We start from the raw sequence: 15,403 nt of genomic DNA on the forward strand, positions 1-15,403 counted from the left end.
ATAGGAAAGATCGTTTATAGCCGCGATGGGGTCTGAGGATATTTGCATAAAACATTTGCCCTCGAGGCCCATGATGCATAAGTAGGTACGTCGCGACACTAATGCAGTCAATTCTCCCTCAATGCGGGCACCTATGACTAATTGTAAGTGTCACCTTGCGACGAAAAGTTCTTCGTGCGGGGTAAAAATATAGATGCATGTAAGCACCGGGCGCGCTGGTTACTAGCTACAGTGCTGCGGCACCGCCGTACGGCGTGTACACGTAGGCATGTGTGTGTATACATATTTATATCACAAATACACCGAAAATGGTTTCGTGTGCGGTGACGACGGTACGCCGTCTTGGTGAAAGCTGCACGAAAGTGGCTAATGGAGAAAGTATATCTGCGATAGGATACCTGCACCGAATCTCGCTCCACGTTCGATGACGACTGCTGTTAGTCCAAGTTGAAAACCGCGCAACGATCATTCGTTTTCGTCAGTCGTCGTTCGCTGTGCAAGCTCAATCATAAGAGCTATCTATATACATATATACCTATAAATGTAATATCGTGAGTGATCGTTTACCAACAGCGCTGTTCTACTAACTTTTGACGTGTTTGACAAATGTGCAGGTTGTACATTGCATAAGCGTAAGTCACTGTTTACTGTTGTAGATATACATATACATGACGTAAGAACGCAACGTTTGCAAAGCGTTTACACTTCTCATCATAAGTATGTAGATATACCATGACATTCTCCTGAAGCAGAGAAGATTCATTATCGTAAAATCAGTATTTGTCGGTGGAGGCGTTGAGGCTGGACTTATTACATATATATACATATAGTATTATACGCAGGAGGGGTGTCGGTAAAGTCGGTTTTTGATTCTATTATTCATTTCGATCAGCGTCACAAACCACCTTGTATAAATCATTTTTTATCCGAGCTCTTATTACGACATGCGATTATGCGACAGCAGACCAAAGTGACAGTTTTCTATAATTACTGCGTGTCAAGTACTTATACACTAAACTGCTATGGAACTATAAACGTGTAAAAAGAGGAAAGACAATTGCCAACTGAACAATTATATCGAACAAATGGACGGCTCGTTAACATTATGCTGTTTACATCTCTAATTGCCGAACTCGGAGTATGAAAAATCATGTGGTTGAAGTTAGTAACGTTACTGTAACGGAACGTGTTAAAAAAAAAATAAAAAATCGATACTATTATACGCAACATTAGAATTGTCTGAGATTTAGTATACCATACCGAACCAAACACACGTATATTTTTCAAAAGCCAACTTCTTGAGAATCACTTTAAAATTGCAAAATAATGATTTTTTTAATTCCTGAGGTCCGTGACGTTAGCGTTACTTCAACCCCGTGAAAAATGTCGCATACGGATTATTTTCTGAGAACCGTCTTACGTCCGTTTTCATTAGACCAGCTTGTGGATAAGTGGTTCTTTACTTGACGGTCAATTGTCAAACGATTACACCTGGCGTTGAGTGTTTCCGGTATTATTTTTAAAGATGCCGCAATTCATAATTGATTTGTCTGATATACTTACAGATAAATAGGCGGGTTCGAGCTGACCATGATTATCCAACCTACAGAAACTTTTCGGATTCAAACTCGTTTCGGGCTGAAATAATAATCATGACAACAACAACAACAAAAACAATAATAATAATGTTATTGTCTTATACGAATTTTGGAATACCAGTATCAAATACGTCGTGATCAGCGACCAGAAAAACCTAACGGTTCCAATTTTCACTCCATCAATGGTTCAATGTTCATCCATTCTCAAGATATCATTTGTATTTGTTTTTTAGAATACTCGTATTTAAATAATTAGAAAAGTACCAAACAGATCAAAGACAAAATTCAACCTGTTTTAAATTAAACTCCGGTAACTTGTTCTCGAGATATCGGCGGACAAAACACTTGATCATCACATACGTACCTACATACACACACACACACAAACACACACACGCACGCACACGCACACACACACACACACACACGCGCGCGCGCGCGCGCACGCACGCACGCACACGCACACGCACACGCACACACGAACATCCATCTGAAAATGATTGGAGGTGATGCTCTAGACTTTAAGATGTGGACATTTGATAAAAAGTTGCATTTTCGGGGTGATTACAATAACTTCCATTCTTCTCTAAAAACAGAAAAACGGTATAAAGTTAAAAAAACATTTGACACCAAAGCTATCCAGGTATCGACGAAGTTCTACTATAGATTAGATAGACAACTTTGAAAATCGGAGGATTTACGAGCTAATTTTTAAAAAATAAATAAATTAAATTTAAATTTACGTCTAATACGTTTATCGCGTTTTCTAAGTGTCTGGAATTCCTTATTTTAGTCAAGTTCGAACCACTTACTTATCAGCTAATTGCTCGCAAGAAAAATTATTGCTTGAAAATTTTTGGATAATTGTAATGGACGAATTAATAGGAAGCTCGATTCTAATGTGAAAGCAAACAAGTAAAATAACAACTTTGACACATTTCATACACCTTTCATATGAGTAGTTTTTAGAAAAGAACGGTGGTCATGGGAGTTCATTGTTAACAGCGTGAAACGAGCAACGCTGACATCGCAGTGCAGACCATACACGCGATAATTTCATGTGTCTGCAAGAACTAAGGATGTTCTTCGCACCTACAATAATAGCTCGGACAACAAAGGAATCTCGTCACGAAATGTGACTCTTATCGAAATGAATAAAATACCAATATACATAGTTGAAAGTGAACCTGACATTGTTCAAAAAACGGCCTTATTAAGATATCCCTCCTTTCCAACATTTCACATCCTCGTGCACATCTTCGACATGCATCGCATATCAATCCTATATCCATCTGAACCTCCTCTCAAAGTCATATTATACATATAGTATAAGATCCAACCGAGTATATACCCACGACATGTTTAATTATACCCATTTGCAGGTGATTGTCTGTAACCCGAAGCGTTGCAATGGAGGATGAGAACAGAAATGACCGCAAGACGGACGAGGCAAAACAATCGGATGCTAACTCACCGGCAAAGGAAGTCTCGGGAAGGTCACATCTATTGAGACAAACACTGACGGCGATCGGTCCGATAATGTCTACGATATCGGTCGGCGCGACCTTCGGTTACAGCGCGGTGCTTCTGCCGCAGCTGAAGCCTGACTCAGCAGCAGCAGCGGGAGGATTCGGCCGAGATCTAAACGCGAGCAGCGTGTTCTGGCTGGAAAACAAGCTGAACGATTACGACAGGGATCATCGAATAACGACGAGCAGCCTCGATGATGAATCTTGGATCGCGGCCTCCGCGGCCCTTCTGATGGCCCCGGGTTGCTGGCTCTCGGGTATCCTGATGGAGCGCCTGGGCAGACGCGTGTCTCAGATCCTGGTGAGTCCCGCGTACCTGATCGCCTGGGCGACGGTCGGTTTTGCCCCTAATTTCACGGCCCTGATAGTCGGTCGTTTATTGTCGGGCCTCTGCGTCGGCCTCCAGGGTCCGCTGGGCCCGGTTTACGTGGCCGAGACGAGCGAGCCGCGCATGCGCGGGATCCTGCTGGCCGGTATAAGCCTGGCCATTGCCGTGGGGATATTGATCTCCCACGTCCTCGGGACCTGGTTCTCCTGGCGGGTCGCCGCCCACCTTTGCGCCGGGTTCCCTGTCCTGTCTCTTCTCGCCTGCCTCTTCGCCCCGGAGAGCCCATCCTGGCTCGTGAAGAAGAAGCGGATTTCCGATGCGACGAACGCCTGGCTTTACCTCCGGGGTAAGAACGCGGCAGCGGAATTTCGAGCGTTGGAATATCGCTCGTCGGAAACCCCCGAAAACTCGACGACCGGCGGTGCAGTCTGGAACTCCCGGACGTTTCTCGCGCCCCTAGCGATCCTCAACGTATTTTTCTTCGTTCAACAATTCTCGGGCGTAAACGCGGTTGCCTTCTACTGCGTACAATTGATCGCCGACGTTTCCGAGCCCGCGGATAATCGCAACGCACATTACGCCACCTTGGTTCTCGACGTCGTTCGCGTCGTCGCCAGCTTCTTTGCCTGCTGGTTGACCCGCCGATGCGGTCGGCGAGGCCTCGCCCTCGTTTCCGGCGCCGGAACGGCGTCGAGTCTCTTCGTGCTCGGCGGAGGGCTGCTCTTCGGCCTGGGAACGCCGTGGCTTCCGGGCTCGATGCTCGTCGTTTTCGTCTTCCTGGTCAGCGTCGGTCTGGTGCCACTGCCCTGGCTTTTATGCGGCGAGATATTCCCCGTCGCGGCACGCGGCCTCGGATCCGGTCTCAGTTCGGGCTTCGCGTTCGTTTGCTTTTTCATCGTCGTCAAGACCGGACCTGCGATGACCGCGACCCTGAGTAATCCGGGGACTTTTCTACTTTACGGATCTCTGACCGCGGCTGGTACGGTCTTCTTGTACTTCTTCTTACCCGAGACAAAGGACAAAACTCTCCAAGATATAGAGGATCACTTTTTACGGAATAGAAACGCTCCCGCCGCCGCCGTGGTCGCAACCTCGAATACAATTCATACAGTCGGTGATGACAGTATGAAGGAAAGTCACCCGTAGTAAAGTAACTTATACATTAACTATATTGTTTAATGTGTATTGTATATGTATATATATGTATATATATAAGATAATAAGCTGCAGGGAGCAGAAAGTACAAAAATTCTTTCAGCGAGTATGATTATCTCAATTCCTCATAGTTGTAATTTTTTTTTTTTCGCCACTGTCGATTACACCTACGTTTTTATATAAATGACGTGAAACAATGTGTAACGATTCAAGACGTATTATGTAAAGTATAGCTATGCGTACATGCTTATCATGCTGCTGTCCTGCGTGCATAAACATCGTGTGAATAAGCTGAACGGATGCATTATGAATATATAATGTCCTGCATTTAATACCGAAGAGAAAAACCAAGCCCGTGGCGGAATGAGCTTTTTGAAATACATATATGTAACAGGAAAACGGCATCTTATATATCTCTAACCGGTACATGTATGATAATTAATCGTCGCCAATGAAGAGAAGGCGGACGTCGTTAAACCCCTTAAAGAATATGTGATTAGAAGCCGAATGCTGCTGCGATGCGGGGGGGATATCCATACAAGGACACACGTATACGCGCATACGCATGCACACTGCGTATAATACAGGCGAAGGGGCGTGGTACGTGGGTAAAACGCTAGCGGTAGCGGCGGGGTTTCCCCCACCACCGGAAGTCGCCTATATACACTGGACCTATTCTAGGTTCTAGATTATTAACCGAGTAACGAACGATTATTTCTGTTCCTTATAGGCATTATAGATGGGTGTGTTTTGTGGCGAGTTGACGTTTTTGCCAACACATCGATTATAGGATCATAATGCACCTATTGTTATACATGTGACAATTATGCCACAGGAAAATATGACTGTTTAGCGATCACCTGATTCGACAAGGACGAGGAAGCAAATACGTGACAATGTTTTCTTTCACCCTGTCGTTACAAGTTGTAAATGTAGGTATAATGTGACCATCTGTGATCCCCATGTGTGATACGGAGTGCATAACACTGGTCGACAAAAAATAAAATATATTTTTCGGTTTGTATTTAAATGAATAATTTTTGATTCTATACATTGACTAATAAACAAAATCTTCATTTATTACTTATAAAATTTGCTTTTGTCTTTTTACGTTGATAAATAAAACTGTTGATGTTTTTGGTTGATAATATAAATAGCGGGTAGCAGCACGGTGAAGTAAAAAACAAAATTTATTTGATAAAACGATTTTTCTGTTATTAATTACGTGGAAGAAATCAAAATTTGACTTCTAGAACCCAGACTCAAAATTTGCGTTGACCGGTGTTATGTCTTCGGGATATCAACGACGTCAGAAGCACAGTGTTATATACCTAGGTATAACGACACATAAACGATGTCTACTACCTATCTAGTATATTGATTATCCTAAATTGACCCCCAGAACGAAGATATGCGTTTCTCCCCTTTCGTGCAAGCTCTTTGCCGCCGACGGCAGAAGCAGCGACATTTCTCTCGAATCGTCCCAGTGATCTTTTAAGATATTATATACAATTAATGCAATTGCATGGAAATTTTTAAAGAAACTGAAGCAAAACAAATATATGATCAAAAAAATTACAGTGAGATGTATTCGCCCCAATACGAAGCCGATGAACGATATTACTTGACGCTAGGCACCCATTATATGGCTCAGCCTGCACATATCAGGTGTGTTGTATGCTCACGCGGAACGATAGATTTACTTGAAAACCCCTCGCTTCATCGATTGAAAGTCGTTTCTGCCTATAGCAAACATTTTAGAGAGCTTTGCGATACCCGTTTCACTGCAGCTGACCGCTGGAATTGCATGGGATCTATCATGTATGCAAATCAAGATCGTCAATTCCGAAGACAGAAACTAGTCGTGAGAGTAATTATTTCATACAACTATAATTCTCGGTAAGAAATAAGCAACAGTTGAAGAGATTTCACGGCATCTTTCGTCGCATCGGTGAATAAATCGGAAAGAAAGCAAAGACAACGAAGAAAAGAACGGCGAGACTTTCTTCAACTCGATTAACCTACCTAAGATACCTAATTAGTGCTAATAATCATTTTAGGGATTCGTCGATATTTCTCCGTAAATTCCATCGTATGCAAACTCTAAGGTCCGACTCTTCGTAGACAGCCGACTAACCGGAAGTAACTTGAGAACTTTTATAATGGCGGATTAAACTAAAAGACGCACGTCCGGGAAACTCCCCATCCGATCTCGTAACAGTTTTCTTTTCTTTGTCAAATGTTTATGCACAATTAATGCACAGCTAAATTTTGAACAATTTCACGGGTGCAGAATATCACAAGCATGATTAGTATACTTGAAACCGTATCACTAATTTTGATTACGTCACCTCAGATAAAATTTCTTTTCTCACAATCACGTTTCGCAATTTATTTTCATATTTTCCCCCTGAAGTTACAAATTTTCGTCATCTATGCATCATGCGCCTAATTCTATACTCAGTGTGATGGAACCTGAAGACAATTTTCAAAAAGTTCGCACCTCTTCGTGTCAGCGCGTAAACATTTTTGCATTTGAATCTTATCCTCCATACTTTAACAGTAATTAACACCCATTTGTGAATTTCTTACGTAATGTAGGTGAAACAAAACAATACACAAACCTAGGTATGCATGCATAAATCAAAAAAAAAAAAAAAAAAAAATCGGCACCAGGGATGGAGAACAAAATGCATATAGGTATGCAAATCAACATCCACGTGCACATAGTTTTCACCCACTCTTACGTGTTGCAGTAACCGCTTTTCGTCGTCCGTCAAATACCTACGCATACACATACAAACACACACACACGCACGCACGCACGCAAGCTTCCCTTTTGTAAGATTATCTTACCCTTTTCTATCCATCCTACTTCAACCGATTAAAGCTTCCTTTTTTTCTCTGTGATTTTATACATAGCCTTTTAGGTATATATCTTTCGGCGGGAACGGCTTGTCTTTCAGAAAGTCGTTACATACATCCTTGCACTGCGCGAACATTTTCTCCGATAATAAATAATAACGAACGAAACATATATTTCATACGTTAAGGAGGCACACATTTCTTAAATTATTAGCGAAAGAGCGAGAAAAATTGCATTGTTGCGTGATACACTTTTTTTCCTTTCTGTATATGGTTTATTTTCGGGACGGAATAGATCAGGGATATTCACGCGTGACATTATAAAATTCTAGACATATTAAATGTATGCGACTAAATATTGTATATCTACATTCAAATTATCATATATGTATAATATATATATGTGTGTGCTATTTATTTCTTTTCTATGTGTAGAAAGGGTTCTAGGTACACTTTTCATATGTATGTGTATAAGTGATATGAATATCCTAACGAGGCACATTTTTCCGACAATAATTGTATTACAACATATCTAAGGCCACGTAATATTATTTTATACCTTATGGAATGCGCAACGCTAATACATCTTGTATAATTATCTTTATGGTTGCGTTAATATACACGATACATTTATGTATGTATCTATGCGTATGAAAACGTAGGAAGGAGAGCGAGCGGAATTAAAAAAAATACCGAGTTCAATTTGAACTATAAAAGATTGCTTTAGAGTCAGAAGAAATTATGCAATGATCATTTCGCAATGAAAAGATGACGAAAAAAGTCCCGAGGCAGGTGAATCAGGTGCACGCTCACTCCATCAGTTTAGTGAATGATGTATGTATATACATACGTACGTAAATAAGTGCACATATATTATACATATAACAGTAGTTGCATATAATAACGGAGTCGAGATACATTTCTTCGTATAGATATTATACACTTCGTTAGTAATTTGGCGAGTATAACGTGCCAGGTTATAAAATTAAGTATACACGTTTGTATGATTGTATACACTAATATTATTCTAACAGAATTGTTATAAATAGTATAAACGTTATGGTCCCGATAATACGACCGTCGAATATTTCATCAGTTTAAGAGATTCCTTTTTAACCCCACTCCCTCCTATCAATCGTTACAATATTTCTACTCAGGATACACCAACATAAATTAAGCGTAAAAACTTTATAGCTGCCTTACTTGACCCGTCAAAACCGAGTATAATTAAGGTAATCCAATAGAAAATTAAACGTTCAAAAAATTTGAACCAAGTACTTGATCGATTATCTGCAGAATTGTATTCGTGCTATATTTTGTAATTGACGTGAAACTTCGAATAACAGGACAAGAAAAAACCATCCAGTTTTTGGATGAACGAATACATGCGTGATGTGGATCGTATGAATTCAGTAACATAAAAATTTGTATCTTATTTACAAATAAATAACGAACAAAAAAAATTTGGACTATAATAGAACTGCAGGCAAATCTTGGCAAACAGAAAGTGAACGATGTGGTCATTGATGAAAAAGAATCACCGCTCGTTCAAGTCATGAATTGTGTCGAATTCGACATTTTCCTTCTTGATCTTCTTTCCACTAACTGGATAAGGCACATAGGTATGTATATATATTTGCGTATATATATGTATCTATATAATATATGAATAATATGGATTGTATATATTTATAAACCTGGAAGGAACGATACTGTTGTGGTTAAAATAATTAAAAACACTGAACCGAAATTGTGGCAGAATTCATAGCTGCGTAGTGATGACTGTCTTTCTAGTGATTACAGTATGCCGTGGTGGGCTTTGAACCGACGGAGTTTCTTGAGTTGGGTCAGCCACGAGCCACGGACTAATATCAGATGCTTCCTGCCCATCGTCCTGAAATAAACAATCAAAAACGATCTTTCAGATTGAAAAAAAAATGCGGTCTCCCTTGTCCCCTAGTTTTTTCATTCTACGTAAAATCACTAGAAACGCATAACCTTACACAGCACATACCAAACAATGGAGGACCAGGGTAAAACTGAGAACAAATCAGGGGAAACACTGCTGTTCAATAAATCAAGCAAAGATCAACACAGCAAAAACCATACCTTATGAGCAACGGTGGTTGTCGTAGTTTGAATTTCTTCAGTTTTCACAATCCGTGCTCCACCTCGCTCAACTTCTCTCTCTCCGTTATCTTTCCGTTCCAAAGCAACAGACTGTTCCTCTTTAAATGGATTTAGTAAGCCAAGAAATGGATTACAGTCGATAAAGGGATTTGTGTTTTTATTTTCTTCCTCTTCGCCTGCAGTCCTAGCTGCCGGCTTTTCTTTTTCCTCCGAAACTTGGGCAAGATCATTGCTCTCGTTGCTGGTGAAAGGATTAAACGGGTTCTGGGACTGATTAGAAACCTTGGGGGTCAACGGTGTCGTTTTCTGCTCAATCTGACCCCAACTGTCCAGCGAGAAGTGTGTCACAGTAACCGTATCATCGGCTGGAAGTGTAGCTGCAGCTGCTCCACTCACAGAAAGTGTCAATTTGTCTCCACCCTATGTGATTAGCCAAGCAAAAGCAACAAAATGTGTAAAGATAGAAAGCTAGCCACAAACGAAAAATGAGAACGGCGCTTAAACAAGAGTTACAACAAAGATAATCACCACAATTGACCAAATTTCACATTGGGAATTCGAGGGAGGTGGGTTGACAAAAAATTGAGCAAGAATATTTTTTATAATTAATATAAAAGGCACTAGTGTATCAATGTAGCCAACACTTAGCCAGACAGGACACATACCAGAGATTGATCGAAGTAAAATTTTGTAATATTACTTTGATGACGACAGAAGACAATAAGTACAGGCCAACTTACCACAGACACTATAGTCGCGGCATCGGTGTGCAGATTCTTGTCTGGAGGTAGCGAAGGAGTCTCAGTAGCGCTGACAGATATAAGATTCGAATTTTTTCCCTGTTCCAGTGATTTTGCCTTCAGTATGTTACATTTGAGTGATTCGGGAGGTATAGGAGTGCGAGGAGGCAGCGTGGAACCACCACCGACCTGATTATTGGGTATCAACAGTGCATGCTGACTAGTCATACTCTCGGGAGTTAAGCATGGCTTAACCGGCTCAGCTTCCTTGTCTGTATCAGTAGCTGTGGTTTGATTTCTTGATTCCAGAGGATGTTGATCCTTTGCTAACGATTTGAGCAACGAATCTACCAGTGGTGACGAAGCACCCTGGATGCTGGAACTGGTCGAATTTGAACTGCATCTGCTGGGCTCGCGTCTGATAGCCTCGGTTTCTACAGCTGGAATAAAGTTGCAAAGTCTGTACTAATGTAAAGGACGTGAGAAAAGCTCAGCATCACATAGTAATAATTTTCTTGAAAGTGAACGGCTATCGAAGACACTTCGTTTCAGAACAAAGTTAAACAGATCGAGAGTAATATTTAGATTCTTACCAACAGGAGGCTGAACTTGAGGATGCTGAGCTTGAACTAGCGGCTGATCTTGAGGCGGCTCGACTTGGTGTTGTCGTTCGCGAAGTACATGGCTCTGGCGTCTGGCGTATCGCTGGCTTGGTCGTCGTTCGAATTGAACAGTGCGTCTTGCTCGATTAAGCTGGGTTGTTTGGAACTCGGTTTTTCCACTGTAGCGGAAACGTGATCCCATTCGGAAAAAGTTCTGACGTGCTCCAGCACCCTTGACTGGAGCGCGTAAGCGGAAGAACGCGTGATGCTCAACGGCACATTTCCACAGATGTTTACAAGCTTTTTCGTTGGCTAGTCTAAAGACAAAGGTATGCTCCTGCTCGCCCTGGCCTTGGTCATCCTCTTCCACCACAACCAACGTCAGCTTCTTCTTTTTGAAATCCAGCCTTCCTATTTTCGGCCAGAAAAATAGCCCTATCTTCTGTGAACCTTCGAATACCAAAATTCCCGTTGGCGTCAAGCCAAGCGAATATTCGCACGCGTCTTTACCAAGCACGGTATGCATATCCACACCATACATGTCAAGCCATTTGGCTTTCCCAAGATACGCGGATTCTGCCTGCGCCGGGCTCAGGCCAGAGCACTTTTTGTATTCCTCCAATATTTCAAGCTCCATCTGCTCTGTCTGATCATCGACAAAACGAAATTCAGATACCGTTGCTGCAGTGTGTACGGAAGGATCGTAGTCGCCCAATTCCGCTAATGGGAGATAAATAAGATCAAACAATGTGATTTAAATGAAAGCGATATAATTGAAAGCCAATGAATAATCATTACTCACACTGCAAAGTAAGAGCTGCCATTTGTACGGCAACTGGATATGGGCAATGCAGTCTCCCATCAAGAAGGTCATGTTTCAGTTGAAGGAAGAACTGATATCGTGTCAATTCTTCCCTCAGAGTATTAGGCTCCGACGAATAGAACTTTACCTTTAATCTTAAAGTATATGGCGGTCCGACTGGGGATGAATAAAGAGAATGAATTCAACAGGTTCAAAAATTTTAAGTAGATACTTAAAATGCAATACATACACATTGCGTAGAGATCTACTAACTTTTAACCTGCTTCTTGATAGGTTTGGTAGGATCGAGCCAGTGCTGAACATTATTGCTGTCAGTGTACTGCAGCCCAAAGTAATCTTTCTCTATCAAATCCAAACTGTAGAAGACTTGCTCGTATAGATCACTGGCCAATGCCTTTTTCTATAGATAGTTGAAAAACAAAAAGATAGCAAAACAGACGTAATGTAATTTTATCGATCAACCCAAATCTGGAAGTAAGAAGATATTCTAGTCTAGGATTTCTAGCTGTTAGCATAGCCAAAAAATATGATTGTTGTTTGGCAGAATTTTAAAAACCATAATATGAATGACAAACACTAAGATTTCACAGCATGTCGATGGAAGAATTGGAGTAATGCAGAAGGTCTTTGTTGCCTTACCGACAGTTCAATAGGCAAGTCTGTTCCATCCAACAGGATTACCCTGCATTGTACAACGTTTTTGTTCCCCAATAATCTCTGATTCTTGATGTGCGATGAACCGCCCTGGGCAGTCGTGCTGCGTCCCCTGCGCCGCGATAAGAATCTCAACATTTTTTCCGATTTCCGAGGCACTTGTCTCAGTTACGAAATAGGTTTATCATTACTGGGTGTTTGCTGAAAAATATTTATGGTATTATAACTTTGGCAGCATACGGTAACAGAACATTATTGAAGAAAATATCTAACTTAAACACACCCCTTCGCTTTCTGTTGACAATGGCAGCCATTTGCAATACAGCGGTACACTCCATAGACTATAATCAAAGCTATGGTTGTAGACTTGCTTGGCAAAAATTAATTCAGCCGGTAATGGTAGAAGTTTTCTGTACCGGTACTGACGATCTCGTTTCGATACGGCCCATTACGTTGGCTATCTTTAGCGATCTATAATCAGTGATATAATTTGTCGCCTGCTACCATCCTGCTACCGTTACGTACCTTTCTTTGTAGCCATGTTGTTATCAAAAAGTGAGGTTTGAAAGAAAATATTAATCGAAATATTGTTACATAGAACGGTGGAAAATGGCCTTCGGTCTGCATAGACTTCTGCGTCAGTTGCAAATAAGTACGAAAAGTAAGTCATAGATCAGGTCCCGCACGACTTGTGAACATTGCTCAAGTTGACATTATTTAACCTAATCCAACCTTCTCCATAATTTCTAGGGACCATTTCGTCGCAAAGTTATACGGCTAAACCGTCTTCGGATGTTTTTAATAGTTTAGTCGTTTCATTGAGCACCAGACACAACAACAAAGTCTTGTGCCTCAGCTCTAACATCAATTTTACTCCACGCAGTCTAGATTTGGATTCCAATGTTACGACTAATGGCATAAACATTTCTAAAATAATAAAATGCCCTTTACTGACAAACCTGAAAATAATAGAACCGCCTAAAAGTGTTAGCGTGGACAATGTTGAAGAGTTTCCAACATCATCTGTCCAGCTTCCACCTACAAAAGAACATGTATTAGAAAAACAGGCGGCAAGATTGATAGTAATTAGAAGAAAAAAAATGAAAAAACACAAGTTGAGGAAGCTACGGAAGAAGATGAAATTTGAATGGGCTAAAGTGAGACAGAAGCGAGAAATGCGGAAGGAAAAGGCCTTCCAGGCTGAACTTCTGGCTCAAATTGCTGAGGCTGAGCAATTTGATGCAGCAAAATATGTAATGGAAAAACTTGAAAAAGCAAAAGAAAGACCGGTTCAAAAACAACAGAGAAGAGTGTTTCCGCTAAGATTCCCGAATGAGCAACCAATTAGGCCCGAGCAATTAGGACCAGTTACAAAATAATAGTAATGTCGAGCAAATATATCCTGTAAATGTATTGTACAGGAAAAATAAAAAGGGATGGTTCCAACGAAATGAGTTCACTAAACACGCTCAATACCCAAATATTGTTTTCCCTGACAAAAAACTTGCAGTCATTAGTGAATTGCTGAAATCAGACATAACACAATTCATTTGATTGATATAAGGCAAGATGATTACAGAATACTATGAACCAATTGTTTCTCAAAAAAGTGTAATAAATCATTTTGTTTATTATTTTTTTTTCTTTTCATTTTGCTTAACCATACAGTTTAATAAAGAATGTTGATTTACGAATTTTGCCTGAATCACTTCAATCCATACGCGTCTTCAGGTGTCGTATGGTAACCTTGTCCTTCTCGCTGAAAAGAAAAGTGTAGCATTAGTAAATGGCTTCAGTATTGCTAGAATGCCAGATTTTTCTCACCACTTCATCAGAATGTTTAGTAAAATTTCAACTAGCAGCTCTTATTTGTAGATATACATATGTGTGTGTGTGTGTGTGTGTACACACATGTATATATATACACATGTCTACATAGCTTCAACTTGAAAATGTTTTTTTATCACATTCTGTGCAATACATTACTTACATAATATAGACGATTGCACCCCATCCAGAAATAGCGTCACGATCACAAGCGTTGACCAAAGCCTGGCTAACAGTTTCAAAAAGATCATCAGGTTCCAAATTAGGCTCATAAAGGACCTCACACATTCCATACAACTGCTCTGTGCACGTTCCACCAACTACAAAGTCCTCTGGCTCGTTCGGGCAGCCAATCAAGTCCATGTTGCAGACAAATGGCTCAAAGGTGACAGGGTCTAGGCCAGCTACAATCGGTTCGACAAAGTATGGACCAAATCGCTTTTCATACAGTAAATTAGAGATCATGGAGCTAAAAGTTTTGGGATGAATCTTCCTGTCCTCCTTGAGCTCGTACAAGTTCAATCTGAATCTAAGTCTCTCCATGACAGTAATGGTATCTGTGGCTAGACCAGGCAGTCCCAAGTATAAATGTGGACCCATTTCAAATATCTTATCAAAGTCGCATGATATCGTTTGAGCTTGTACCCCAAATCTACGATCCGCAGCGATGGCGACGCAATTTTTGCCTTTCATCGCTATGATAGCACCTCCGTTGTATGCCAAGATACTCTAAAACAATTGATATGAAGTTATAAAATTTCAGATACCCTGTAAGCTCAGAAATTTCTCAACATTAATGGGAATGTAAGGTACGTTAATTCATTACAGAATGGTTATAGTTTCTGTCACACAAATATGCAGTGTCATCTGATGCACGGTTTGACATAAACCTAACCTAAAAATAAAACTAAACACTGCATACGATAGAATCTTGCAGTGATAATTATCTGTTGAATCAAATGACTTATGACTTATTGGTTTTATCGGAATTCTTACCATTTCTAAGGAATATCTTTGGCCTGGTTGTTGTGAATGCTCAGCACGCTGTTTCGTTCAGCAATTGTGCCGCCTCAGCAACTCGCAATCACAAACTAACTGATCTGGTGAGACCCATTTTACATCGTAATTTGTAGCCGCGGTACTTGACTCTGG

At 40.8% G+C, this 15,403-nt stretch overlaps 4 protein-coding genes across 6 annotated transcripts; 2 read left to right on the top strand and 2 right to left on the bottom strand.

Moving 5' to 3' along the window:
• The first annotated feature begins 452 nt into the window (after positions 1 to 452).
• On the top strand, positions 453 to 8,728 carry LOC124180672 (facilitated trehalose transporter Tret1-2 homolog). The gene is made up of 2 exons (XM_046566417.1): positions 453 to 632; positions 2,981 to 8,728. Exon 2 carries the CDS (start codon positions 3,009 to 3,011, stop codon positions 4,599 to 4,601), a length of 1,593 nt encoding a protein of 530 aa, XP_046422373.1. The 5' UTR covers positions 453 to 632; positions 2,981 to 3,008; the 3' UTR covers positions 4,602 to 8,728.
• On the bottom strand, positions 7,757 to 13,519 carry LOC124180334 (band 4.1-like protein 5). 3 transcript variants are annotated; one of them, XM_046565753.1, is made up of 9 exons: positions 13,384 to 13,519; positions 12,698 to 12,895; positions 12,410 to 12,625; positions 12,023 to 12,170; positions 11,750 to 11,926; positions 10,939 to 11,667; positions 10,346 to 10,785; positions 9,585 to 10,025; positions 7,761 to 9,369 (listed from the first exon to the last, which is right to left on the bottom strand). In XM_046565753.1, exons 3-9 carry the CDS (start codon positions 12,560 to 12,562, stop codon positions 9,238 to 9,240), a joined length of 2,220 nt encoding a protein of 739 aa, XP_046421709.1. In that variant the 5' UTR covers positions 12,563 to 12,625; positions 12,698 to 12,895; positions 13,384 to 13,519; the 3' UTR covers positions 7,761 to 9,237. The 3 variants fall into 3 exon arrangements, with proteins under 3 accessions (XP_046421711.1, XP_046421709.1, XP_046421708.1); XM_046565752.1 differs by having other exon boundaries at positions 7,762 to 9,369; positions 12,708 to 12,895; XM_046565755.1 differs by lacking the exon at positions 9,585 to 10,025 and having other exon boundaries at positions 7,757 to 9,369; positions 12,708 to 12,895.
• Positions 12,917 to 13,875, top strand: LOC124180355. Its single transcript, XM_046565798.1, has 2 exons — positions 12,917 to 13,085; positions 13,175 to 13,875. Exons 1-2 carry the CDS (start codon positions 13,034 to 13,036, stop codon positions 13,801 to 13,803), a joined length of 681 nt encoding a protein of 226 aa, XP_046421754.1. The 5' UTR covers positions 12,917 to 13,033; the 3' UTR covers positions 13,804 to 13,875.
• Positions 13,876 to 14,068: 193 nt separating this feature from the next.
• LOC124180356 (proteasome subunit beta type-3) lies at positions 14,069 to 15,403 on the bottom strand. Its single transcript, XM_046565799.1, has 3 exons — positions 15,248 to 15,403; positions 14,415 to 14,980; positions 14,069 to 14,183 (listed from the first exon to the last, which is right to left on the bottom strand). Exons 1-3 carry the CDS (start codon positions 15,248 to 15,250, stop codon positions 14,135 to 14,137), a joined length of 618 nt encoding a protein of 205 aa, XP_046421755.1. The 5' UTR covers positions 15,251 to 15,403; the 3' UTR covers positions 14,069 to 14,134.

This window comes from Neodiprion fabricii, chromosome 4 (genome assembly GCF_021155785.1).
Source record: "Neodiprion fabricii isolate iyNeoFabr1 chromosome 4, iyNeoFabr1.1, whole genome shotgun sequence".
NCBI lineage: Eukaryota > Metazoa > Arthropoda > Insecta > Hymenoptera > Diprionidae > Neodiprion > Neodiprion fabricii.

What these genes read in the sequence shown, in the direction of transcription:
- LOC124180672 (XM_046566417.1), top strand. Translation starts at nt 3,009, where the DNA reads ATGGAGGATGAGAACAGAAATGACCGCAAGACGGACGAGGCAAAACAA.
- LOC124180334 (XM_046565753.1), bottom strand. Translation starts at nt 12,562, where the DNA reads ATGTTGAGATTCTTATCGCGGCGCAGGGGACGCAGCACGACTGCCCAG. An exon ending in ACTTGCCTATTGAACTGTCG is followed by an intron (nt 12,171 to 12,409) that starts GTAAGGCAACAA and finishes AACTATCTATAG; the next exon opens with AAAAAGGCATTGGCCAGTGA. An exon ending in CCGCGACTATAGTGTCTGTG is followed by an intron (nt 10,026 to 10,345) that starts GTAAGTTGGCCT and finishes CTAATCACATAG; the next exon opens with GGTGGAGACAAATTGACACT.
- LOC124180355 (XM_046565798.1), top strand. Translation starts at nt 13,034, where the DNA reads ATGGCCTTCGGTCTGCATAGACTTCTGCGTCAGTTGCAAATAAGTACG. An exon ending in GTTGCAAATAAGTACGAAAA is followed by an intron (nt 13,086 to 13,174) that starts GTAAGTCATAGA and finishes CATAATTTCTAG; the next exon opens with GGACCATTTCGTCGCAAAGT.
- LOC124180356 (XM_046565799.1), bottom strand. An exon ending in GGTGCAATCGTCTATATTAT is followed by an intron (nt 14,184 to 14,414) that starts GTAAGTAATGTA and finishes TTTTCTTTTCAG; the next exon opens with CGAGAAGGACAAGGTTACCA.